At 50.5% G+C, this 27703-nt stretch overlaps 1 protein-coding gene and 1 pseudogene across 12 annotated transcripts in view; one reads left to right on the forward strand and one right to left on the reverse strand.

The window, feature by feature from the left end:
* The window catches only part of LOC117978246 (neuroblastoma breakpoint family member 15-like), a 512107-nt pseudogene that overhangs the window by 48920 nt on the left and 435484 nt on the right, over positions 1-27703 (reverse strand).
* The window catches only part of LOC106634368 (bromodomain-containing protein 9), a 32604-nt gene continuing 21824 nt past the window's right edge, over positions 16924-27703 (forward strand). For 3 of the 12 annotated variants that reach the window (XM_063605907.1, XM_034963066.3, XM_034962856.3), the window contains exons 1-8: positions 16931-17111; positions 17863-18074; positions 18427-18559; positions 20067-20127; positions 20549-20693; positions 22246-22356; positions 22950-23125; positions 25636-25768. In XM_063605907.1, the coding sequence (XP_063461977.1) occupies positions 17069-17111; positions 17863-18074; positions 18427-18559; positions 20067-20127; positions 20549-20693; positions 22246-22356; positions 22950-23125; positions 25636-25768 (1014 nt within the window). In that variant the 5' untranslated portion in view covers positions 16931-17068. Of the gene's footprint in view, positions 17112-17862; positions 18075-18426; positions 18566-19947; positions 20128-20548; positions 20694-22245; positions 22357-22949; positions 23126-23578; positions 23654-25635; positions 25769-27703 lie in introns of those variants that run through there. The other 9 variants (XM_063605921.1, XM_063605925.1, XM_063605926.1 and 6 more) reach the window with 8 other exon arrangements.

Genomic DNA, 27703 nt, shown 5'->3' on the forward strand with positions numbered 1-27703 from the left:
GCGACGGCCTTCCTGACTCACACACACAACCCGCACGCGTCGCTGGGCCCATGGCGACGGCCTTCCGGACTCACACACACTCCCCGAACGTGTCACTCTGCCCACGGCAACAGTGTTCCTGCCTATCATCACAACAGGCGACTCAAGAACGTGACGTCATGTGGACCCCGTGACCAAAACCAGGCCCATACTACGCCCGTGATGTTTCCTCTTTCAGGTAAGGATACAGGCCCCCGAGAGGCAGGGCATTGGAAATGCCCGGGGTAAGCTGAGAACTAAGATTTGTGCAGCCAGCCAGGTGAGCACAGCCCGTCACTGACGTCCCCTACACTGACTGGTACCTCAAATAATGAACAATGATGACTGTATTGTGCCAAAAGAACAAAAATATTGAGTCAGTGGCCCTAGTTTCAACTATCAGCTCAACCTGTCACATACAAAACTAGTTTTCAATTTAAGAAGGGAGTTAATGCATATGTTGAAATCTTCCGTACTGGAACGAGCTTATTTTAAGCTATCTTAATTAATTAAGAACATATAAGAAATACATTTGTATCAAGAGGAAAAAAAAAATAAAGGTACCTTCATCAGTTCTTCCAAACAAGAGAGGTAGATTTTGAAGATGGCTGCTGCAGAGGGCGGCCCAATGTACTGCTTGACGTCAGCCCTGTCCACGAAGGCCACGTCGATCTTCTCGGTGATGTTAGAAGTGGTCAGAATCACAACATTGGAATGCCTGTTGTGGCCAAGAAGCAAGCACCACAGTCATCACGGCTGTCGGTGACCCAATTCTATCCTGCCCTATCTGGCAAGGAGGTTGGCAGGACGATGGCCAGCAGGCTGCCAACAGGAAGGAAAGCGGCCTTGTGCCAACACAGGCCACGCAGACCCCCCAGCCTTTGCTCTCGCTGCTCCTTGGCCTTCCAGGCCTTCCGGGAATTCTCCTACAGCCCCACTTGGCTCATTCCCTCACTGCCTTCAACCTTGGCAAGGATCTCACTTTCCTTTTTTTTTTTTTTGAGACGGAGTCTCGCTCTTTCGCCCAGGCTAGAGTGCAGTGGTGCTATCTTGGCTCACTGCAAGCTCCGCTTCGCCGGTTCACACCATTCTCCTGCCTCAGCCTCCCAAGTAGCCGGGACTACAGGCGCCCGCCACCGTGCCCAGCTAATTTTTTGTATTTTTAGTGGAGACAGGGTTTCACCGTGTTAGCCAGGATGGTCTCGATCTCCTGACCTCGTGATCCGCCCGCCTCGGCCTCCCAAAGTGCTGGGATTACAGGCGTGAGCCACCGCGCCTGGCCTAGCAAGGATCTCACTTTCGCATGGCATTCCTGACTGTGCCACCTACCGTGGGCTCTGGTGCCCACCACCACCTGGGCATGGCCACTCATCATCCCTAGACATACTCTAGAGCTGGGTTACTTCCCATGTTCATGATCTGCTCTCCCCTCTAGCGTCTAAACTCCATAGAGAGAGCCCCTGTTGCCTGGTCTGTTGACCAATGTCCCCCAAGGACCCAGCATGAGCCAGCAGAGCGGGCACAAGGTGCCCCCAGGGAGCATGCTGCACAGGCCTTGGGGGCGTGGCTGCACATGTGGCAGTGCTACCACTGCTGCCTGGGGAAGGTCAACTTCACGTAGACCCTGGCCAAGGGAGGGCAGGCCCTGTGCCTGCGCGCCGGGGTGAGCTAAGCAGAGGCAGGACAGGGAGCCTGTGGGTCCCCAGCAGAGGAACAAGGCACAGAGGTTGGGTGAACTCACAGCTGCTCAGTCCAGCACCAGGAGGGTGGGGCTGCAGGAAGGGCCAGAGGGAGGCCTAGGCCTGCAGATCACGACCCAGGGGCTGACAATCCAGAGATGCGGGAGTGGACAGGACTGGTGGGGGACAGAAAGAGTCCTCTAGAGAGGGGCTGGAACCAGGAGCATGAGGGAATGAAGGCAAGAGAGGCAAGCGTGTCTCCTTGTTTCTTCCTGAGCCACACCCCCTTGTGACTGACAGGGAGAAGTCACGGTGGCCTCCATCCTCTGGTTTGAGTGGCAGGTGCACAGTGAGGCCATCAGCGTCGTGTGGAATCCCAGGAAGTTAGGGATTTGGGGCCCAGTGAGCAGTGTGGGAGTGTGCCTGGCATCCCGGGCATCTAAGCCTGATGTCTGGTCACAGGTGGATGTGCAGGTCTGGGATTCCCCCCACAGAACCCTGAGCCATGCTGAAGGGGCACACGCCAGGAGAGAAGGCCACAGACAGGCTGTGTAGACCCCTCCCTGTGGAGAGACGCCAGCAGCATAAACCGGGGAGACAGGAGAATGGAGGCCAGGGAGGGAGGCACAAAGAGATTCAGGGAAGGGGCCATCAGGGTGTCAGCGCTGTGCAAAGTTCCAGAAAGAGAAAAGGGAACACTCATGTGAATGCGGGGCTGCTGGGCTGCGGCGGGGGCAGGAGCCAGATTGCAGTAGACTGAGAGACAAGCCAGGTGGGGGAGGAAGTGGACAAGAGGAGAAGGAAGTCAGAGGCAGAGGAGGCCCCCCTCCAGGACCTGCACACTTGTTGGGGACAAGCCCCCCAAAATCTGGCCATAAACTGGCCCCAAAACTGGCCATAAACAAAATCTCTGCAGCACTGTGACATGTTCATGATGGCCATAACGCCCACACTAGAAGGTTGTCAGTTTACCAGAATGAGGGCAAGGGACACCTGGCCCGCCCAGGGTGGAAAACCGCTTAAAGGCGTTCTTAAGCCACAAACAATAGCATGAGCGATCTGTGCCTTAAGGACATGCTCCTGCTGCAGTTAACTAGCCCCACCTATTCCTTTAATTCGGCCTATCCCTTCGTTTCCCGTAAGGGATACTTTTAGTTAATTTAATATCTATAGAAACAATGCTAATGACTGGCTTGCTGTTAATAAATACGTGGGTAAACCTCTGTTCGGGGCTCTCAGCTCTGAAGGCTGTGCGACCCCTACTTCCCACTTCACACCTCTATATTTGTGTGTGTGTGTCTTTAATTCCTCTAGCGCCACTGGGTTAGGGTCTCCCCGACCGAGCTGGTCTTGGCACACATTCCTGCAGCTGACCCCAAAACGAGCGATTCTCAGGAAGCCAGATACGCTCTCTGTGGTGAGACAGCGGTGATGGCCTGGACAAAACGTTCCTCTGCACAGTTCAGTCTGCTGTCACCCCACACTCAACAATCCAGCTTCTGAGAATGCCAGGGACTCCCCAGGTACCCTGAGGACAGAAAGCATTTCACAGAAGGAACCTGAGTCCTGGCTGAGCACCACACAGGGACAGGCAGGTTCTGGCTCGCCCATCACTTCCTTGGGAGTTGGGCCAGCAGCTGTCGCTCCTTAAGCTTGATAAACTTGGGCTACAATGACAACAGGCCCTGGCCCTGTGAGGCTGGGCTGTGGAGACGTGGACCATCTGCACACGAAGCTGTCTGTCCTGGGCCAGCAGGGCGAGCAGGGGACAGCCATTCACCTACGAGCAGCACTAGTTGGTGCTGACAGTGGGTGGGATAGGAGAGAAGTGGGTGGGATAAGGCCTGAATGTAGCAGTTCTTCATTTTATGCTTTTCTGTGCTACGTAAAATGCTTACCATGCCTGAGTTTTCTTTCACATTTTTTTTTTTCTGAGACAGAGTCTTGCTCTGTCACCCAGGCTGGAGTGCAGTGGCATGATCTCGGCTCACTGCAAGTTCTGCCTCCTGGGTTCACACTATTCTCCTGCCTCAGCCTCCCCAGTAGCTGGGACTACAGGCGCCCGCCATCACACCCGGCTAATTTTTTGTATTTTTAGTAGAGACAGGGTTTCACCGTGTTAGCCAGGATGGTCTCAATCTACTGACCTTGTGATCCGCCTGCCTCGGCCTCCCAAAGTGCTGGGATTACAGGTGTGAGCCACCATGCCTGGCCTTCTTTTACATTTTTAATACACTAAAAACAATTTCTTTAAAAAGCATTTGTGATATGCTGCTTCCAATGTGGAAAAGGAGTCGATACTCAATGCCAAATGCACTTTCCGGTGAAAGAGCTGGGCACTAAGATCTAGGGTTGTACAAGTATCACGCATTTCTTTGGGACAAACTTCTCATCACTTCTCAGGGAAAATTGCTGCATGTCCTGGTTACCTTTTAATCTGATCAATTTGGGTCAAGACAGCATTGACCACGCGGATGGCATCTGATGGCTCGGTGCCCGCCCTGCAGGCATTTCGGGTGGCTGTGAGACTCTCCACCTGTTGGGAGGGAGCAATGGGGTCAAAAAGGACAGGGCCTGGCACTTCACAGGCAGCTATGGGGATACGCCCCCCTGAGCACGTGAAAAAGATGAATGAATGGGTGTTCCCATGCCTAGCCTGCGGATGCTGCGGCAAGGTGGAAAGGCGCACAGTGCAGGGAGGGATAGAGGGCAGCCCGGCTGTAGGAGGGGAAAGCTAGGAGCATCAGGAGTAGGCTGTGTCCCCACAATGGCAAAAGGCGATTCTGTCATGAATTTCCTTATCTGGAAATGCCTACCTCATCAATCAGCATGAACACCAGAGCGTCTTTATCATCAATCAAATCCTGAATCTTCTGAAACATCTTGGTTACCAGCTTGCCACTCTGGAACCCAAACACCCTTTTAGTGTCAACGTGCAGGGACCACACTGCCAGGTGCACAGGGGGACCCTGACGTGGCCTGCTGCCCCAGTTGTCCCCACAAGCCCACTGTCTCCTGACGGCCCCTCAGAAAGCTCCCTAAATCAGAGAAGCTAGGGCAGCATGGGAGGAGGTCAGCCTAACACTCTTCCCCTCTGCTTTGAATGCCAGGGTGCTGAGACCTGAGACCACACCTGACCTGCCCGGGGTGGCACAGTGAGGGTGACCTGTACCTCTGCTTTACCTGTGTGTCCTCTCTGATGAGGAAAAGAGGCAGACCACAGATGCAAACAGGCTGGGATGCACTCCTCACAGGCTCTCCTGTGCCCAGCGTGCCTGGTCCCACCTCACCTCACTAGAGGGATGTGCGGATGCCAGGTGACTTGGGCACAGCTCCTCAGAGGTAAGAATCACATGTGACATCACCTTGTCTGACCCCCTCAGCTCACAGACAGTGCTACGGCGCATGAGCACCAAGGACATGCATGGCAGGGCTGCAGTCCCCTGAGTGCCAGCCCTGCCCTGCTGAGAGTCCATCGATTGTCCTGTCCCACCCAGTCATAGGTCTGGGGAGAACCAAGGGAGGGTCCCCATGGGCCCCAGCTCCGGAACCTTCTCTGATCACAGTCAGCCCCAATCCTCACACACCCTTCCCACCCAGTTCTCTCCTGAAGCTTCTGGAGGAGGATTTGCCTAACATACAAGACATTTTTTCAGCTATACAATCCAGACAATTAGAATTAATATTTAATACTTACTTCCGAAAACCACGTAGAAAAGAGGCTGTGGCTGTTTATTTCAATTAATTGGCCATATCGGTACCTGAGATAGAAAAAAGGAGTTGAGAGAATTACTAATTGGTCCTGTGGATCCTCAGCGGCAGCCATTCATGCGTCTTGAATGCAACATCTCAAGTGCCCAGCATCGGGGGGATTACAATTACTGACAAAGAATTCAGGAATCCAGCCCTCCGTCTACTAAATAATTATGAAAAAGTCTAACAAGATTCAATCAGTAGTTCTAGACTGTATCAATTGAGTTAAAGAGTAAAAACTCCCATTTTATATCTATTTACAAATTATATTTCTATGTTTAAAAATATTAGCAGTACTAACATAAGATAGAAAACGAAACAAAATAGAAGCATCAAGAGCTTTTGGCAGGAGCTGAGCATTTTCCCCTCCTTCCACAGAACCCTAAACAGCACAGACCCCAGAGCCCAGGAATGCTCAGGTGGCCCAAAGTTAACCTTAACACACACAGACTGACCGGAACCCAGAAACACTCCTCTATCCATTCAGAAGCCCGCAGACAGATCTGGGCGTGCTTAGCTGCTGACTAAATCACCAGAGAACAAGACTGAGGCCAGAGAGAAACTGACTTCCAGGTCCTCTTTTCACTTGCTTCCATGTCAAAAGTCCACAAAAGAAAAAGAATTACGTTCAAGAAGCATCACTGGCATTCCACGTAAAAAAGAGAGAGACCGTTTACTGATACTGTTTATTAAAACAGTGGAGGGATACAGACAATCTAACAAAATATAGACTGGGTTGAATATTAAACAAAATTAATTATAAAACATTTTGATTCTTTGATAGAGTGAGGAATAAAGGCTTGCTAAGACTTCTTTTTGCCATTTCTAAGCCATAAAACCAATGCATATTTCCAGATCTTTGTACTGGAAAAAGCTATATTCCTTATAATAACATTTTCCTTCTCTTGTGTTTCCCTCTCTGCCCCTAGAGATCTTTTTTGGTTATTCTTTGGAGGCAGGGTCTCACTCCCGTCACCCAGGCTCACCACAGCCTGGACCCCCTGGGCTAAGGTGATCCTCCCACCTCAGCCTCAAAAGCAGCTGGGACCACAGGCATGTGCTCCCAGCTAATTTTTTGTATTTTTTTGTAGAGACAGGGTTTCTCCATGTTGGCCAGGCTGGTCTCAAACTCCTGGTTTCAAACGATCCACCTGCCTCAGCCTCCCAAAGCGCTGGGATTACAGGCATTGAGCCGCCATGCTGGCATGCCCCTAGAGATCTTGAAAACACACATGTATTTCAATATGTCAAAGCAAAGGGCAAGTTGCTGAACATAAGCTAAGGGGTCAAAATAAAGCAATTTCCCTATGTAAAAACATTTACAAGACATTTTTGAAGAACAAAAATTATGTATATGAAATTAAACCTCACAGGATTTCCGCTAGTCATACTGGAGTAACAGGAAGCAGATTTACCATCTAATCTTAAATGAGAAAACCTCATTTAAGGCAAAATGGATGAAATGACATCTGGTAAGGTTGCTGTACACAGGGCAGTGAGGGCTGGGACTCCTGAGTCGGAAGACCAGGGACCCTCTCTACAAATGCTCTAACTTTCTGCCGGGAGGCATCTTCCAACCACAGGCACGGGAGGGAGCCCAAGTGGAGCACAGCCACTCGCTGAGTCGAGGAGACAGAGATTGGAGTTCAGGGAGTCTGAAGTGACTGAAGGCTGCAGAACAGAATTCCAGAGGGGAAGGAAATATGAAGAAATACCTCAGAAGGAGTGCCCAGGATCCTCATGGCGCCCCCGATGTCCTGGATGAATACTCAGGTGTGTGTGAGCAGGGGACATTCCCTGCAGCTATGTAAAGGGCGCCCGTGGTCTGTGAGCTGAAGGGCTCCTGGACCTCACACAGGCTGAGAGGAGTGCATACTCCGACCGCCAGAGTGGAGAGTGCCCACGGATCCTTCAGCACACTCAGTGGAGACCCCAGAGGACCATAATTGAGTGTTAAGACCAAACCTAAACCCCTCCCAGTCAAAGCTTAAAAAAACCAAACCTCAAAGGATCACACCAAATCACAAGTAATGGAAATGCCTAACGGAACAAAATCTAACACTCACTAAAGGAACACACAATCCACACACTTCAGATCACAATGTTCAGCAGCTAATCAAACACTACCTAACATGCCAACAAAGCAAAACCATGTGACCCCTAACCAGAAGAAAAACCAGTCAATACAAACACAATCAGAAATGACAATCATGATGGAATTAGCAGACAGAACATTAAAACAGCTATTATGGGGTTGTTCAAGACGTGAACGAGAACATAATGAAAAAACAGTATAAAAAGAATCAAATAGAACATTCAGAGCAGAAAAATACACTATCAGACATAACAACTTCACTGAATGGAATTAAAAGCAGATTAGATGATGTAGAAAATCAGTCAACTTAAAATACGGCAATAGAAACTTTCGAATAAAACATATTTCTAAAGAACTGAAAAAAAAAAAACGAAAAAGCACAGGAGTGGCCTGTGGAACAACATCAAACAGTCTAACATGAAAACAGACAGAGTCCCAGATAAAGGGGAGGGTCAAGGAAATTCAGTGAGGAAACAATGACCAGGTATTTTCCAAATATGATGAAAACCATAAGCCCCAAACAGACAGAACTCAAGAGGAAAAGACAAATCCGTAATTAGAGACGAACACTGCATCCAGCAAGGGGAGAAAGTATAGTCTTCTGAAGTGCAATTCACCAGCAGAGATCATGTGCTGGCAATCAAGTAAGTCTCAAATCTTAAAAGACTGAAATCATAACTCAAAACTTTGCTGAATACAGAGGAATCAAGTGACTTACAGTGGAGAGGAATCTATTATTTGCGTAAAATGATTTAGAAAAAAAAAAGAACAACCTCCCGTTATAAATCCCATTCCCATGGCTCTCCTCTCACAGATTACCGAAAGTTACCTGCTTGAAAGTCTAATTGTCAATTTCTGGGCTAACGCTTTACACAGGGATGTTTTTCCAGTGCCAGGAGGACCTGTGACAAAGATCCAAGCAAATATATTTTTAAGTCAGTGCTACAACAAATTTCTTAAAACAATAGTAACTTCCATTATCCATAAAATATAAGGAATACAGTTAAAAGCTATTAATGTTATTACTACAATGAAGTCTGCTTGGAAACTTAAATGCTATGAAATATTACCAATACACTTACGTCTCCCCCTCTTTCTTATTTGTACTCAACTTCGTATTTCTGGTCTCAGCCTCCATCGCCTCCCCACCCCCAGCACTGCTCCCAGCTTCTCGGCCTACAGTCTCACTTAGCATCGGGAATGAACATTGCATTTTCTAGCCTACATCTTTGCTGACACCTGTCCTTGTCCCCACTCTTCCTTTATGAAATCCACTCATCAAGGCACCTTTCAGAGATCAAACACACCTTTCTTGATAAATGGAGGTGGAGGGGTCATGTGTTATTCCTGTTGCCCCCAGAACCACTCTCTTTCCTAAGACAATTCTCAGTGGGCTCATACCCCATACTAGAAGAGGCAGAGGCCAGCACTCTTCTTGCACGCCTGCCTGCCAAGCGTCCCCTAGCATGATGTGGGCGGCAAGCCACCCAGGTGCCGAGGCAAGAGACCGAGGGCACGAGCTGTTCCAGTATAATAAAATAAATAAAATAAGAATAATTATACTTCATACAGATCTTAGATATGATTATATATGAATATTAATCATTAATTTGTAGCAATTACTCTTTATTCCAATATTATAATAATCCTCGCTCTACAATCATAACCTAGGAAAAACCAGGCCATACAGAGATAGGAGCTGAGGGGACATAGTGAGAAGTGACAAGAGTGCGAGCCTTCTGTTATGCCTGGACAGGGCCACCAGAGGGCTCCTTGGTCTAGCAGTAATGCCAGCGTCTGGGAAGAAGCCCGCTGCCAAGCTGACCGTGGTCTAACGGTAGCGTCAGTGTCAAGGAAAAACACCTGCTACTTAGCAGACCGGGAAAGGGAGTCTCCCTTTCCCCCGGGGAGTTTAGAGAAGACTCTACCCCTCCACCTCTTGTGGAGGGCCTGACATTAGTCAGACCCGCCCGCAGTCATCCAGAGGCCTGTCTCCCTGTGATGCTGTGCTTCAGTGGCCATGCTCCTAGTCCGCCTTCATGTTCCATCCTGTACACCTGGCTCTGCCTTTTAGCTAGCAGTAGCAAATTAGTGAAAGTACTAAAAGTCTCTGATATGCAGAAATAATGGCGTAAGCCGTCTCTCTGTTTCTCTTCTCTCTCTCTGCCTCAGCTGCCAGGCAGGGAAGGGTCCCCTGTCCAGTGGACACATGACCCACGTGACCTTACCTATCAGTGGAGATGGCTCACACTCCTTACCCTGCCCCTTTGTCTTGTATCCAATAAATATCAGCGCAGCCTGGCATTCGGGGCCACTACCGGTCTCCGCGTCTTGGTGGTAGTGGTCCCCCAGGCCCAGCTGTCTTTTCTTTTATCTCTTTGTCTTGTGTCTTTATTTCTACACTCTCTCGTCTCTGCACATGGGGAGAAAACCCACCAACCCTGTGGGGCTGGACCCTACAAACGATGCCTCACAGAAGCTGCGAGGTGACCAATATGGAAAAAGGAAAGCATCTAACAGAAAATGGAGACATACAACTCTAATTTTCTGCAGGTATTTTCAAGAATTAAAGAGGAAATACGTAACTGGTTCCAAACAGAAACAACTTATTTCACTAATTAAAACACCTGCTGCTTACTCTGACTGTGCTATGAGGGCAGTATGCAGGGCCTGTCTGCTCTTTAAAAGAACATTGTGTTTTAAGGTCACTTTGTCACGCAATCTTAACTGACTTAAAGAAGCCAAGTACCCTTCAAGCTTCTATTTAACACTTTGCTACAGTTTCATACTCTCGAGTCCACTCAATTCCCGTGTCCCCATTCTACCCGGTGATATTGACAACAAAACAAAACAAAACAACAAACCATCAGTATTTTCTCCTGAGAAGAACCAGACAGAATTTCTTTAAAATATGGCTTTTTCAGTTTACTCCTCACAAAGTAAAGCTCTGAGTACTACAAGCCTAATTTATAAGTTAAGCTTTATCATAGGAATGTCTGTAGGAAAAAATAGTCTACATAAGGTTTAGTACTATCCACATTTGGGGCATCTGAGGATGTCTTGGAATGTGGCCCCCCACAGGAAGACTTGATTAAGTGCTGAGTAATCAATGCCCCAAGGGCCGGGCGCGGTGGCTCAAGCCTGTAATCCCAGCACTTTGGGAGGCTGAGGCGGGTGGATCACCTGAGGTCAGGAGTTTGAGACCAGCCTGGTCAATGTGGTGAAACCCCGTCTCTACTAAAAATACAAAACTTAGCTGGGTGTGGTGGCGCATGCCTGTAATCCCAGCTACTCGGGAGGCTGAGGTAGGAGAGTTGCTGGAACCTGGGAGGAACCCAGGAAGTGGAGGTTGCAGTGAGCCGAGATCGGGCCACTGCACTCCAGCCTGGTCGACAGCGAGACTGTCTCAAAAACAAAAACAAACAAACAAACAAAAAATGTCCCAAGTGTCATGAGCTGGATCTGCTTCACAGAGAGGGGACATTCTAGGACAGCTGTGGCTCCTTCAGAAAACAAAGAGCGGTAACTCCTTGCAGAAGGACGAAGGTACAAGTAAAGGCTAAATTTCATGCCACTTATCTGGTCAAATAAAAGCCTGCATAATTTACCGTGGAGCAGCACCACCCGGTTCCAGGTGATGAGGTTGCTGTTGACGTTCTTGTCTGAAAACAGTAAAGTTGCCATCACATAATCGAGGAGCTGATAGAGAAAAAGAAAAAGAGCTTGATAAAGGTACCAACAAGGCAAAGGTCCCCAAGAAATGTGCCCTCCCCCAGGGCTTAATCCTACATGAGAAGAGGGAGCACAGGGAGCGAGGCCGCCTCCTAAGAGATCATCACCTCCAAATGCTTTCATTTCAGAAGAGAAGGTGCTTCCAAAAGGGAAAAGGAAAAACACTGGCTATTACTATTATAAATATAAGAAGAGCAACAAAATGATCACTTTTATTTAAAGTGCCAACATTAAACAAAACCACTAAGGGGTTTGTTTATCAAGTAATGAGTAAGCTCCTTCCCTAGAATGATACAGCAGTTATTATTCGCAAAATAACAACAGCCACAATGCAGAGGAGCAGTCTGAGTGATAGTCTCAGACTATCAATGCAGAGGACAGCTGAGTGATAGTCTTCTAGCCAGCTGCTGGCATGGGAAAGACCCTTCCCATTGAAGAGGGTGCAAGGGTTAAGACACACCGGCCTTTCCTTTGTGCGGACCAGGCTTGCTCACCTTCCCTCCTCCCATCTCCAGAGGGTTGAATTCTCTAAGTTGCCTTCACATTCTCCCTTTCCCTCTTCTCCCTCAGGGAGCTCCTCAGAGACCAGCTCTACTCTGGAGCAATCCTAGAGGATAGATGTCCAGGACAAGGGCTGCCAGCAGACAGGGGCTCCCAAAAACCCATCTGCATCAAGTTGCTCAGGGGTGTTGGAGAGCAAAACAGTAATGGTTCCTCTTCAAATAACAGGGCATTCTGGGAAAAGGCACAGCAACTTACATGGGATTTGACTTCCACATCGTATACCAAGCTGTCCCAAAGCCCATGGAATTCAGCTGTGACAGAATTAAACAAAGACCTGACTTCAGGAAGGCAAGCAATTACAGCCACCCCCAGTCAGTCTCCCCTGAGCCTAAGCCTGAGCTTCCCATTGTGCTGCTCCAGGCAAGACTATGATTCTGATTACAGGAAAGTATAAATTCTGCAAATTTTTCTTCAAATTTTGATTTTTATTAAAATCAAAGATGCAAAATAAATGCCAGTCACATGTAACTTCTGGCAGACAATTGGATGGAGTCAAAGAATTACACTTTATGTCTCATTATCACGCGCAATAGTCTTTTAAAAAAACTTTAACTTCCCATCCTTCTTTACGATATTGTCATTTATTTTACATTGATGTATAACATAATCCCCACAATATGTTTTCATTAAACTATCATTTTTTTGGTGGTAAACAACACATTATAAAATTTATGATCATAACCATTTACAATTGTCTTTTACCCATGCTTCAACACAAGTTCAGATGCCAAATCCACCTGTTTCTCCACACACTGACTGAATGAAGCCCTGGGCTTGGCCTGCTAGAGCCCATCAGCAATGCCCATGGAGAAGCATCAAGCAGACAAGGAGCCACTCAGCAGGACAGACCAAGCAGGCATGTGAGAAGAGCACATGGGCACTCTCCGTTAGCCATGAACTCTAAGGTACCCACCCAAAGGAACAGTATGGTCCCACACTGGAAATCTCTACTTTCCTCTTTTGTGATATACTTTCCATTTCATAAGAGAGAAAACATCCTAAAATCCTACAAAACAAATGGACAAACAGAACCCCTCCCCCCCCCGTGAACTGACATGGCATTGAGTATACAATCCTCTGACCTCAGCCTCCCCCTCAACTCCCATCACACCCCACATACCTGCAGGTAGAACCCAGTGATTTGCTGCAATTAGGTTTTCTGTCTCTTCCTCCAGATTTTCACTGCTGGGGCCATCTTCATTGAGCTGGAAAATGTGAAGTGCAACAGTGCATGCACTCAAATCCATGGGCTAAAATGAGGGAAAAGCCAATATCGACACACATTTCCAACTCTCACTTAACTCCAACCATACAAATTAGATGTTAAGGTCTACAAATAAAAACTGAATGTATAGTATAATCAAAGCTAGTTCTCAGATTAGATGAGAAGGCTATTATTTTATTTCAGATTGAGGATTGGCTCTTTTGAAAGCTAATACCCATCCCTTGCTCTTTGGGCCCTACATTTACTTACAGAATGAAAAAGTGCCCTAAATCCAGCCTCCGGGACGTTATTATATAAATACACTCACACAGATGGGACCAAAAACTGAGTTTTATCACATAAGGTTTTTTTTTTTTTTTTTTTATTAACTTATTTTTTGCGACGGGATCTTGCTCTGTCGCCCAGGCTAGAGTGCAGCAGCACGATCGCAGCTCACAGCAACATTAAATTCCTGGACTCAAGTGATCCTCCCACCTCCAGCCTTCTGAGTAGCTGACACTACAAGTGTGCGCCACCGCACTGGCTAATTTCTTAAAACTCTTTTTAGAGACGGGGTCTTGCTATGATCCCCGGGCCATTCTCCAATTCCTGGCCTCAAGTGATCCTTCCATCCTTTTCCCACAGTGCTGGGACTACAGGCATGAGCCACCTTGCCCAGTCGGTTTCCTAACTGTGTCTTTTTACATTTGTTATTAACTCAGAGAAATGTTTACATTGGTAGAAAGAAATCTATTTCATTCTTCTTAATGGCTATATTGTACATAGTGTAGACATATGGAATTCCTACATTTATTAACTGACCTCTGGTGGACAGTTAAAATATTTCAAATTGTTGGCTATTATTAACAGCATCTAACAAACATCTGTTCAGAAAGATCTACAAAATTGCATGATTATCAGCTACAATAAATTCCTACAAGTGAATCTGCAATCAGAGAACATTAGAACTTTCCCTGGGCAGCCCGTGCCCTCCAGTTAGGGTGTCCATCCCTCCACAACAGTGTGGGAAGCTCTTCCTTCCCTCAGACTGGCCAAAACCACGGCATTATCAGATCTCGGTGTGCACAAAGCTCTGAGCATGCGCAAACATGAGTCCTAACGTATGAATGGGGAGGTCCACCTCACGAGCAGAACCTAGTACCAAGCCTGTCCTTCACAGCTGGTTCTTACAGGACAGGAATTGTACTACTGTAAGTGATAAGTCTTCCTTAGGAATGTTTCAGGTTGTTTTTATACTGGTGCCAGAATCGCCCCAATGCCTCCACGCCCTCACACAAAGTTCCTCTAACCCATACGCATCAACTCAGATGGTGGGTGAGGTGGCCATGCATGGGATGAGATAAAGGAATTCTATAAGGCAAGCCCATCTTCTCATCTCTGTGGCCCCACACCTCCTATGGCCCTAGCACACACTGAGCACTTTATAAACATTTGCTGATTGAAAGAATGAGACATGGCACACAGGCCTTACCAGTGCAGCCCACTATTGTACAGCACTGCATTCTCATTCCTGGTTTCCAATCTGTTACTGCTATACTGAGAGCACCCCGACATCAGGGCTACTTCCTACTCCCAGCACCTGGCTCCTGACAGCTAGTGAAAAGAACTTGTCTAGCCACCCAAACCAACAGAGAAGTGAACCTGTTTCTGACAACAGGCTATGAAAACGGCAAGACATTCATGATACAACCTTTGTATTCAGCTAACTGTTCCTTGGTCCAGCAAATTAGTAACTTACCTGTGAGTCTTTAACCTTTAATTCTGTGTCAATAATAGACACAGACTGCACATTTCTGGTCAAAAAAGGTTCATCAAACTCAGTCCATGTGTAATCACCAAACACAATATTATGTCTGTTGAGTAGCTTTCTAACACTCAGGTTTATGTCTTCTTTCTTTGCAGTGCTAAAAAAAGAAGCCAAAACACACATAAATGATCTTAGTTCAAAAACAAAATGTTAAAATGAAGTGTTTTGAAAAACTCAGACAATACATAAGAAAGCCCAGTAGTTAACAGGATAGGTTGGAGTTGGCCTGCCTGGGACCAAATCTAGAGCCACCCCTTGCCTGTGGGTCCTCTACCAGCTGTGCCCTGAAGAAGCTGTGCCTCAGCTCCCAGTTAGAAAAAGGGGACAACAGTAAGAGTTCTCGCTATGCTGGGCTACTGTGAAGTCATTAATACATTCAAAGTGTTTAGGACGATACCTGGCACATAGTAAGCACCCAATAATGTTGGCTTTCACTATTATTAATGAAGTTCCACAGCTGTGGGGTCAGGCCTGGGGTCTGCATTGTAACAAGTCTCCAATAGCTGTGATTCGTGCTGAGAAAATCTAATGCTTTAAGCTTGGTATCCAGGGCTTCCCTCGGCCCCCCTTGCTGCAGTCCTCCTAACACCTCCCCTTTCTACAACAGTGACCTGGTCCTGGATCACACCTCTGTGCCCTGCTATGCACTGTCCCAGCTTACTGGGCTGATCAACTGCAGTCACCCTCTAAGTCCTATTCAATGTCTGCCTCCCTCTGAGCCCTCCTGGACAGGCTCCTCAGAGCCAGGCAGGTGATATGTGGCCCCTTTGCAATCGTCCCAGCACCCTACAAGCAGCGACCACCATGCATAGTGCGGTTGTGTGCAGGTGTCTATGAACTCTGGTGCAGTTGTACGTAGGTGTCTGTCCTCTAGGTGCAGCTGTGCTCTGGTGTGATTATGCCTAGCGTCTCTGGGCCCAGGTGTGGTTGTACATGGGGTGTCTCTAGGCTGCGGTGGCACTGTGTACAGGTGTCTCTGAGCGCTAAGGTGTTTACACAGGTGTCGCCAGGCTGTGATGGGGCTTTGTGCAGGTGTCTCTGGGCCCTGGTGCAATTATGCTGACGTGTCTGAACTCCAGCACCTAGAAAATACCCAGTCAACAGCTATTCTGTTAAAGGAAAGGTCTCTTCCTCTGCATCCCCTCTGAGGCTGGTGGTCTCACCTGACCTCAATCCACCCTCCATGGACATAAGGAGGGTCTGTGAAGGTCTGGCCCCGCCGCTGAGCTCCCCCCACTCCAGGGAGCAGCACAGCCCACAGGCCCCACCATACCATGAACTGACTTGGTCACAAATGAGTGGGATTTGCTTTGAACCCTAAAAATTTAACATCGAGTCCGTGAGGAACGGGAACAATTAAAGGGTCTGAGAAACAGTGGCTCAAAGAATAACCACCCAACTTTCGGCTGAGACTTCAGAGCTCTCTGTAATGCGCAGCCATCCTATTCTCCAACGTGGGACTCAGGGCCAGATCAATGCACTGGAGGACAGCCGGGGCAGGGGCAGGGCCAGGTCCGTGAGCTGAGGTCGGGTCGGGGCTCAATCTGTGAGCTGGGGTCCTGCGCGCAGGGCTCGGGTCAGCCGGGTCAGTGCCCTGCGGTGGGGTCGGGTCATTGCGCTAGGATCCGGTCGGGGCCCGGCGGCCTGTGCGCCGGGGTCCAGTCGGGCCGGATCAGTACCCTGGGGTTCAGTCGCATCAGAATCAGTGCGCTGGGGTCGGGGCTCGGTGCACGCGCTGGGGTCGGGGCGGGTGGGTGCCCAGAGGATGTGTCGGACAGGGCCGGCTCACCTGCTGCCGCGCTGATGCACCTCCACGTGGACCGTTGGCGACTCGGCCACACAGGGAAGCGCCTGCTTCAGGTCGCCCACGGCCTCGTCCGTGGCGCCCCCGAGAGCAGTGGGGACCCAACCAGGGCGCGGCCGCCGCCACCTCACGCCCAGCGTCGCCGCCACAGCCGCTGCCTCAGCCCGCGGGCCCCGCCCTAGCTTCGAATCTGCCGCGCGAGGCGCACCACCTCCTGACCCGGAAGCGCTCGGGCCCGGCAGGGCCACTTCCTGCCGCGGCCCCGCGAGCTCGGCAACCTCGGCGCAGCGAGCGCGGGCGGCCAGCCAGGGCCAGGGGGCGGTGGCGGCCAAGGTCCGACCGGGTGCCAGCTGTTCCCAGCCCCCGCCTCGGGCCCGCCGCCGGCGCCGCCATGGGCAAGAAGCACAAGGCCGAGTGGCGCTCGTCCTACGAGGGTGAGGCGGCGGCGCTTTGTGACGCGCGGCGGGCGGGGTCCCGGGCACGGGGGAGGAGTTCCGGGCACGCGGACGGGGGTCCTGGGCACCGGGCGAGGTCCTGGCCACGAGGGAGGGGTTCTGGGCACGCGGGAGGGGGTCCTGGGATTTCGGGCAGGGAACCGGGCACACGTGAGGGGTCCTGGGTAGGCGCTTACGTTCCTGGTAGAGGGTTCTGGGTTCGAGGCTGCAAGCCCACTCACCCCGGTCCTGGAGACTAGGGAAGCATCTGTGCTGGCTTTTGTGTGGAGCTCAGGGAGAAGCTGGGCTGCCCTTTCTCCCGCCTTTCCCTTCCTCTCCCTTGCTCCCGCAGCAGCTCCATGGGTGTCAGCGGGCAGCACGGGCGCCTGCAGGAAGTCAGGCGAGGGTGAACCGAAGTGCTGGGGGTTTCTAGGAGGGAGATCGGGCTCCGGGGTTCCAGGTCCCTCTTAATCCATCTTCTTGAACGAGTAATGTGAACAACATCCCACAGGGCCTCTGATGAGGACACCGTGGCTCGAAAGGGACCTGAAGCTCCCTGTGGAGGGGAAGGGAGAACAAGGAGGCAGTGACATGCCGCCACTGTGGTCTTCCCTTCCGTCTTTCCCTGCTGGTTGGCAGCCCCGCTGTACTCCTTAGGGAGGCCTTTCCTTCTTAGCACCTTCACGTCTCACCTGGCTGCGTGGCGTTTGCACCCGAGCACGCGGGTAGAACTCGGTCTGTGTCTGTGCAGATTATGCCGACAAGCCCCTGGAGAAGCCTCTAAAGCTAGTCCTGAAGGTCGGAGGAAGTGAAGTGACTGAACTCTCAGGATCCGGCCACGACTTCAGTTACTATGATGACAGGTCAGACCATGAGCGAGAGAGGCACAAAGAAAAGAAAAAGAAGAAGAAGAAGTCCGAGAAGGAGAAGCATCTGGACGATGAGGAAAGAAGGAAGCGAAAGGTAAAGGAGCAGTGGCGGTGGCCCGGACGCTGCCCACGAGGAGCCCGTGGGGAGCCTGGTCCTAGGACCCAGGCAGAGTGCGCCTGCGTGGCTGGAGGAGGGGAGGGGGTGTTCCGTTGGTAGCAAAACGCGAACCGCTGAGGCCCGCAGACTCACTTCCAGGATCCTGGGTGTGCTGTTCCTCAGCGGACCCTGCCAGGGTCTCTGTGAGGAGGGAGCCTGGCATGAGGAGGATCTCGGAGGGGGTTTCCCTTAGTTCTGTCCCTCCCCTGAGAACTGCGAGGGGATTGGGCAGACCTGTCCGGATCCTACCTACTCCTGCCTTTCTCACTCCCTTGACTCTGCCGCCCAGGAAGAGAAGAAGTGGAAGCGAGAGAGGGAGCACTGTGACACGGAGGGAGAGGCTGATGACTTTGATCCTGGGAAGAAGGTGGAGGTGGAGCCGCCCCCAGATCGGCCAGTCCGAGCGTGCCGGACACAGCCAGGCAAGGGTGCACTTTTAGAGACTCTCCTGGTATTCACAGCTCATCGTTGTAAATGAGGGGTCGGCACCGTGTCCTGTTGCTTTGGGGAGAAGCATGGGAGGGAGGAGAGCTGGTATTTCCAGGGCCTCATCCCAGGTGTCCTCTGGCCTGAGGTTTCCTCCGGTGTCTCTGAATGTCTAGAGCAAGGCGTGGCCAGTTACCACTGGTGCCCTTCAGTTTTGTTTTTTAACTTATTAGCTAAGGATGGCTTATATGTTTTTTAAGCGTTCATAAAAAGAAACAAAAAGGCATCTCCACAGAGACCAATCGTATGTGACCCGCAAAGCCTAGACTGTTTTTTGTCTGGCCTTTATGTAAAAAGTTTGCCAGCCCTGGGTCTTGAAGTTTGGTTTTGTTTGCACTTAAGACAGTATTGGAACAGTAGCCCCATCTGGGTCAGACTGGTAAGAGAGATGCATGTCAGTGAAAACGCAGGTAATTCCCCTTGGGAAGAAGGGACCTCGAGGCCCAAATGGTGGGTCTGAAGTTGCTGAAAGTGACCATAGGCTGAGACAAAGGAAGCTGGAGGCCTTTAGTAGAATTTCTGTCGTGGGCACCATCTGCGAAGGATGGCATTTGGCTGGAATTTCCAGTTGACAAGGACTTGCCCTCTGAGTTCTCTTTGTCCCCAGCCTTCCTGTGCACAACTCACAGTGATGAGGCATTTGTACCTAAGACAAGGGGTGTCTCTTCCCAGCAACTCTCAGCATCCAGTGGTTCCTGGATTATAGGGAAACAGATGGCTGGGCTTTGGGACATGGGACATCAGGGAGTGGGGAGACTAGTGCTGCAATCATTCAGGCCGTCAGAAACTGTCTGAGGCCTGCTGGCTCCACTGAAGGAAAGTTCTGGAAAGCTGGTGGCCTTCTGAGCTTCTGTGGTCATTTGGCTCTTCAGGCACTTTCTTTTTTTAATTTATTTTTGAAACATGGTCTTGCTGTGTCGCCTAGGCTGGAGTGCAGTGTCGTGATTCACTCCTGGGCTCAGATAACCCTGGGCTCAAGCGATCCTCCCACCTCAGCCTCCCAAGTTGCTGGGACTACAGGCACGCACCACCACGCTGGCCATTTATTTACTTTTTGTTGAATTTTAAGGGACCTCAAGTGAAATAATAATCGGTGAATTCAGGATCAACCTTTATGTCCAGAGCGTTTGTTCCGTCCTCCATTTCTTGTCTAGAGTAGTGGTATGAGCTGAAAACATTGCTAAGTGATCACCACATATTGTTGATGTAAGGGCTACCGGTTATTACAAGAGATTTTTATGACTCCTGCTGTGGGGGTGCCCTTTCTACCCGGCTGAGCTTCGTGGGAGCCAAGGCTGAGTCGGATGTATCTTTATATCCCCAGTTCTCGGTGGAACTTAAAATGCTGTGAGACACTAGACAGACAGATACTGTGAACTTGGAGCTCTCTAATGAAAGGATACCAAAGTCTTGTATTCAATTTTTTTTTCCTTAAATTGTCAGCCGAAAATGAGAGCACACCTATTCAGCAACTCCTGGAACACTTCCTCCGCCAGCTTCAGAGGTAAACCTGGGCGTTTCTGAAGAGCTAGTGTCTGGGGGTGTGTGGTGTCATCTTTTCTGAGGCCTTATTCCCCACCCCAGCCTCGTCAGCTGTGAAACAGACCCTGCACCTTGTCTTGGTGACTCCCAGTCCACTTCGGGGTGCGTAGGAAGAGTTCATGAACTCATTAGTGGCTCACTCTGAAGTCAGAGTAGAGTGAGGGAAGTCAAGGCTAGAGCTGGGACATTGACGGCCGCCAGGATGCGTTGGGGGGATTTTTATTATATCTGAAATACCTATCACAATAAATGAAAAGACGCTCGTAACTTTTTTATTTTTAAGAAACAAAATTCGGTCAGTTGTATCCAATTTTTGGATTGTAAGAGATTTTGTATCATTTAGAAATCTAGATTTTTCCACTTTAAGATGTCTTTGCTTTCAGAAAAGATCTCCATGGATTTTTTGCTTTTCCTGTCACGGATGCAATTGCTCCTGGATATTCAATGATAATAAAACATCCCATGGATTTTGGCACCATGAAAGACAAAATTGTAGCTAATGAATACAAGTCAGTTACGGAATTTAAGGTAAGTTACTTTCATTGCCCGAAGTAATCGTGGCATAATTCTGTGTATTCATGTCTTGGGAAGACTTCATTCACCTTAGATCATTTCTAGTTTTTGAGCTTTCACAGGTGTTTCTGTGTTCGGGTGATGTTTTACAGACACAGCATTAAGGAAATGATTGGTCGTGAACGTTTTCTCTGTGCTTTGGTCTAGAAACTAGGTCAGGTTGCACGCTGTTAGAAGTCTGTTTCTTTTCTTTCTAAGTTACTGCGCTGGCGTAAATAGGACATGTTGTTTCAAGCAGTGAGGTGTCCGGTGTGGCACGGCTTGAGACTAGACATTTTTAAAAACATACTTCTTTTTAATTCTTAGTTTAGTCTTACACTAATTGAGCATTTAGTTTTTTTAGCATAGTAAGTTTTTCTGTCTCCTGAGCACTTTGCTCTTAACTCTGTTTCTTGCTGCTGGCTGTGAGAATTAGCAACTGCTCATTGGTTTTGCAGCCCAGGGGAAGAAAGCAAAACAAATGCTTGATAAAATTGGCATTAGTGTAGTTTAGAAAGGCATTAGATTTCTCTCTTAGGTTCCATTCCCCTGGGGAAAGCTTGACTTTTCTATTTTATGCTTACTGAAGGGTTTGTTTGCTGACTCACAGAAACACAACAGAACAGACTTAAAGGAGAGTGGGAGAAAAGGAAACTTGATGAGAGGATCAGGCAGCGCCTGAGGGTAGATGTTAAGAGCACTCCATGCCCGAAAGCCCTCTGTATTCCCTGCTTCGGGCCCCAGTCTGGCCATTCCTAGCAACAAAGTGAGAAGGGGAACAGCATTCACTCCGTGGAGTGTCCGCAGTGGAGTCTTCAGGGGAGGGGCTCCACAGCCTCGGGCCGGGCCCTAGGGCTGCTGGTTCTGGAACCGGGACTTGGGGAGGGTCCAGATGGCACATTCTCAGTTAGGGTGGCCGGCCTCCGGGGTCATGCTCCAGCCTGACGTTGGTACTCACCTTTGAGAGGCCTGTGCTGAGGAAACTGGCCTCTCATAATAAAATACTGATGTTTCCATATTTTCACCATAAATTACGAAATAAGGTTGTCCTTTTGTGGGGCAAAGTCTTTTTCTAGTAGTTTGAGGGAACCATTTGGTGACAGAATTTTAAATTCGATTCTGTGGAGAAATTCTAGAGATAGAGGATATCACTGTGCCGCACGCCTGCCTTTATCCCTTGACTTTCACTTGAAAGAATCAGGTCGTTGCTTCTCGTTCCTATTTATGTTCTGGAGAAATGCAAGAAGCGCAGGAAATGCTTTTTCCTTGCACAGCATTTGTATGTGATGCTTAGAAAGAAGTTACAGGCTTGGCCAACTGTTTGCTGTAATATTTTTCATGCAAGACCAACGTGCAACTAAGAAAACTTCTCTAAGTTCTTAAACGTTATTTTTAGATCAGAGAGCCCAGTTGAATTGTTTTCTACTCGATTGTAGCTTTTTCCTTTTGGTCTCTTGGTAGTCATCTAGAGCTTTGCTGTTGTCTGTGGCATTTCAAACCTGGTAAGTCTTTCCTGTTTTCTTTTCAGGCAGATTTCAAGCTGATGTGTGATAATGCAATGACATACAATAGGCCAGATACCGTGTACTACAAGTTGGCGAAGAAGGTCCTTCACGCAGGCTTTAAGATGATGAGCAAAGTAAGAAACTCACTGGCAGCAGCGAGCTACGGAAAGCAGGGGCTCTGCCCCCCGTCGCTTGTGCCCGAAGGGAGCCTCACAGTGAACACGTGCTCCATCCACCTGCCACCTTCATGGTGTTGCCCCCTTTGCTCTAGGGTAGACGTCCCCGGCCGCCCTCTCTGCTCATGACCTAGCTGTAACATCTCATTGAGGTTTGGTGGAAAGTTCCGCATCTCTTGATCTTAAGCCTGGGTGTCAGGTGTCAGTCTTGCTGGATGGCAGCCAGCATTGCAGGCTTGTTTTGCGTGACTGCCTCACTGAATCCAGACGGGACATCCTTGTCTTCCTTGGCCATCCTGAGTGGCTTCCCAGATCTGTGCCGTGAGCCAGGCTGCATGCATCCCACGTAGGTGAAGGTAAAGGGGAGGTGCGGCACCTGCCGTGCTCTGGCGGTGGGTCAAGCCCCCACAACCATCTCCCGCTGCTCCGCCGTGGAAAGTTAGCTCTTAGGCCAGGTGAGGCTGTGACCATCCCCATCCCATCCCATCATCACGGCACCCTGGCTGTGAGGGAAAGGTAAATCCCTGCTGCTCTGTCCTTTCTGATTCTAGGAGCGGCTGTTAGCTTTGAAGCGCAGCATGTCGTTTATGCAGGACATGGATTTTTCTCAGCAGGCAGCTCTTTTGGGCAATGAAGAGACAGCTGTTGAGGAACCTGTCCCTGAAGTTGTACCAGTACAAGTAGAAACTGCCAAGAAATCCAAAAAGCCGAGTAGAGAAGTTATCAGGTAAAGGCTCTGTGGAAACCACATTTGCTTTTGGAGTTGAGCACCACAGCCAGGAAAGCAGCTGCCTTGTAGGGGAGAGTGAGTGAGTGAGAGAATGGATGTCATGTCACGTAGACGTCCTTGGTGTAGCTTATTCTGGTAGGAGGAGTGTGGCCAGACAGCCCCTCCTGCCCACCGGCCACGTGCACTCTCTGACCCAGGTGTGGTACCCAAGCCCGTCCGATCACCCCTGCCCCCAACTGCTACTGACTGGTGGTCTCTGTCTCTACACGCCGTTAAGATCATTGGCCCCTCCCTCCCCTGCACAGCACCTGCCGGCAGCCAAAGCTGTGCCCTTGTCCCAGACTGTGCCGCACAAGCGGGCTGACTTTGGGCAGCCAGCATTGGCGGGGGTTCTTTCTTGCCGTGGGGTAGACGCACACTCCTGAACTGTTCGCTTCTGTGTCTGTGTAGACGCTGGAGTGGAGCAGGTGCAGGCCTGTGCTCAGGAAGGTGTGGATGCTGCGGGGGACCAGGTGAGGACTGCAGGCCACAGCTCCCTGTAGCTCTGCTCCCTCCCACAGGGAGCAGCCAACTTAGCTGGTCCTTCAGGGAACCTTCTTCCTTTTTTTCTAAACCCCAGAGTGGTTTTCATGGGGGCTCTTTGTCTCATGGTGGCTGAGCATTGAGATTGTATCAAAGTCCGTATCACACGTCATTCCTGTAGACGCTCCTCCACCTATGTGAGGTGGCCGCCTGATAGGACCAAACAAAGCGAGAGTATTGCCAGGGGCCTTAGAGGCACCAAGAGCACTTACCATAGCCTGCAGCGGGCAGAAGCGCCTGGCACAGAGCCTGCTTCATCACGTGTCACTTGCTGAGCGCAGGCCCCAGAGAGCGCAGTCTCAGGACATCCACCCTCATGGCCGTGTGTCTGACAGCACTGTGGCTCGCGGTCTTCCCAGTATCCTGAGAGGACTGGCCTGTTGCCATCCTGGGGACAGATCAGATTTGAAGGATGGTTTCTGCTGAAGTGTATTGCTTTTGTGCCATCTTGTGGGAAGTCAGGGACCGTCTGGAGTTGGTACTGAATGTCCTTGAGGCAATTGTGATGGTCACGGCCCTCCATTGTTTGTTTCCTTCTCACAGTGTGTATGGGACTCACGTGGATTTAACAGGTGGGGCGGCAGCGGTGCTGGGCTCGGTGCTTCTGCTCTGAGCAGCTCCCTCCAACCGTCAAAAGGGAGAGTGGTCTTGAGACCAGCGCCTCAGTTCCTGCAGCCTTGGCTTAGGAGACAGGGTGCTCTGCGTGGCCAGAGTGTGTTGCTTGGCAACGGACGACAGTCTCCTAAGGCGGTCTCCCCACGTGCATTGCGTTTCCCACCCCGCTGCCGTGTGAACACTCACTGCGTGGTTGGCTGGTGGCTGTGTCCGGCCTCAGCGCCCGACTCGAGTGTGCTGCTGGCCTTCAGGGGTCGGGGTTTCATGGCCGCCCTTTGCCGCCTCATGGTGACTGAGCATTGAGGGGGAATTGAAGTTAGTGCTGGTCAGCATGCTCAGCTGCGGTGGGGTTGTGTCCTGGCAGACCCACCCCAGGTTGGTTTTGGGTGTCTCTGGTGCTGCAGCTTCACCCTTGCCTGTGGGATCCAGGCCCTTTAGATGGATCCCCAGCTGTCAGTCTGCAGGCAGGAGAGCGTGCCGAGCTCAGGCAGTCACCTTCACCTAGTGTCACAGCAGTGCGCATCGGTAATGGGCTCACGCAGGTGCCTGAGTGGAGCCCCTCCCTGCGGAGCTCATGGGGCTCTGACTCCTGTGTAGGGTTGCCAGGTTGTCACTGTAGGTCAGGCAAGGGCAGGGCCGCTCTCATGGGCAGGGCTTGTCCTGGGCCTGCACCTGGCCCTAGGCCGTTCAGACCCATGCCCAGGCAAGTGCCCAGGGTGGGAAGGAGCCCACTCGCTTGCTTCTAGAACCTTCCACACTCCTTGGGTGCTACAGCCTGTGCCCATCAGCTGTTGGAGAACTGCTTCAGGTGGAACCTGGGGCCACTTGCTGACGTCCTTGTGTGTTCTTTGTGCCACCCAGTGGCCACAGCAGAGGGGGCTGCTGTCCACCCAGCCCAGCAGCACCAGACCTCACCCGAGCAGCCCCGCCTATCCTGCCTTGCTGTGAACCCTGCGTAGTCACGGGTGGCTTTTCCAGTCACTTTTCTGATGGGGCCTTTAATAACTAACCAGTGTGGGCATCTGTTACTTTGTTGCTAAAGCACTTTAACTGAGTTTGCACTGCCTTGAAAAACAGGGAGTCTGTCTACTTGGCTTACACTTACTCTTTATTTTAATAAAAGTGTCTTAATTTGTCATTTGGTTAGGGTGAAAAGGGATGCTTTGAGACCTAAAAGGAGTTAAGTATGCTCTGCCAGCTCTGTGTCTGAGGGCAGGGTCGGTAGAAGCTGGGTTAGGTGCCGACGCATGGGGAGCAGGTGTGCGGTGGGGATGCTGCCTCCAGGTGACTTGGTTGTCCCCACCTCACAGCTGCATGTTTGAGCCTGAAGGGAACGCCTGCAGCTTGACGGACAGTACCACAGAGGAGCACGTGCTGGCGCTGGTGGAGCACGCAGCTGATGAAGCTCGGGACAGGATCAACCGGTTCCTCCCAGGCGGCAAGGTAGTGTGCTCTGTGGCCACCGAGAGAGGGTGCCACGTGGCCCCAGACTCTCTGTGTGCTTCTCCTTCTGGGTTGGTGCTGTGTGATCTAGCACAGCCACCGGGATCCAGAGGTCAGCGTGGGGCCCTGACGGGAGGTCCGGATCAGACACACATAAGGCTGGTCTCTTCAGTCGGGGTCCAGGTGCCTCTGGCAGGGCTGCCGCTGGTGTTTCACGCATCGTGGAGGCCACATGGTCACTGACCTCATTTCCTTGATGGAGGCCCTGCTGCAGGCTAATCCTTTCTCTTGGAGTGAATGCTGACTTCTGTGTCTCTGTCACTGGGTGTTGACGTGAGGCACCGCCCTTTTTATTCCAGTGGGGGTGCTGGCGTTGGATCCGACAGATGGTCCATAATAGGCCACCGACTGTGTTCACGTGGCTCCTGCCACAGATGGTCTTTGTGGTGGTGGGGCCCACTCAGCTGACCACGCTCTCCTTTCTGGCAGGAGACGTTCTAGACCCAGTGTCTTCAGTGGAAACAGAGCACAGGCTGTCTGCAGTCTCAGGCTTCCTAGCAGCCCTGATAAGAGAAGTAGAGCAATGCAGGTGACGTTAATCCTGCAGGTTTCATTTCACCTCTCTATCCAACATTTTATCTCAACATGTAGTCTGTAGAAAACGTTAATTTGAGCTTTATGGGTTTTTTTCATATTAAGTCTTCAAAATGCACATGGGATGGGATGTAAAGAATGCTGAAGTGGGGGCATTTCAGAGGTGTCTGCTTCTGTTTGCCTGTGCCTGCTGGGAAGTTGCAGTGGTCTGTGTGGCTTGTGTGTTGCGAGGTTGCGGTCTGCGTGGCTCACATGTTGGGAGGTCGTGGTCTGCGTGGCTCACGTGTTGGGAAGTTGCAGTGGTCTTTGTGGCTTGTGTGTTGGGAGGTTGCGGTCTGCGTGGCTCATGTGTTGGGAAGTTGTAGTGGTCTGAGTGGCTTGCGTGTTGGGAGGTTGCGGTCTGCGTGGCTCACGTGTTGGGAGGTCGTGGTCTGCGTGGCTTACGTGTTGGGAAGTTGCAGTGGTCTGTGTGGCTTGTGTGTTGGGAGGTTGCGGTCTGCGTGGCTCACGTGTTGGGAGGTCGTGGTCTGCGTGGCTCACGTGTTGGGAAGTTGCAGTGGTCTGTGTGGCTTGAGTGTTGGGAGGTTGCAGTCTGTGTGGCCCGTGTGTTGGGAGGTTGTGGTCTGCGTGGCTTGTGTATTGGGAGGTTGTGGTTCACGTGGCTTGCATGTTGGGAAGTTGCTGTGGTCTGCGTGGCTTATGTGTTGGGAGGTTGTGGTTTGTGTGGGTTGTGTGTTGGGAGGTTGCAGTCTGCGTGGCTTGTGTGTTGGGATGTTGCTGTGGTCTCTGTGGCTTATGTGTTGGGAAGTTGCTGTGGTTTGCGTGGCTCGTGTGTTGGGAGGTTGCAATTTGCGTGGCTTGCGTGTTGGGAAGTTGCTGTGGTCTGTGTGGCTTATTTGTTGGGAGGTTGTGGGTTTGTGTGGCTCACGTGTTGGGAGGTTGTGGTTTGCGTGGCTCACGTGTGGGGCAGTTGCTTGGCTCGCCTGTTGGGAGTTTGTGGTTTGCATGGCTTGTGTGTTGGAAAGTTGCTGTGGTCTGTGTGGCTTATCTGTTGGGAGGTTGTGGTTTTTGTGGCTTGCATGTTGGGGGGTTGTGGTCTGTGTGGCTCACGTGTTGGGAGGTTGTGGTCTGCGTGGCTCATGTGTTGGGCAGTTGTCTGCTTGGCTCACGTGTTGGGAAGTTGTGGTCTGCGTGGCTCATGTGTTGGGAAGTGGTTTATGTGGCTTGTGTGCTGGAGGTTGTGGTCTGCGTGGCTTGCACTGTAGTTCTTTTGGACAGCCTTGTTCTGCAGTCTGTGCTTCAGCCCTGGAATTGCCACATTCTCCAAGAAGCCCTGGTTTC

Source organism: Pan paniscus, chromosome 1 (assembly GCF_029289425.2).
Source record: "Pan paniscus chromosome 1, NHGRI_mPanPan1-v2.0_pri, whole genome shotgun sequence".
Taxonomy (NCBI): Eukaryota; Metazoa; Chordata; class Mammalia; order Primates; family Hominidae; genus Pan; species Pan paniscus.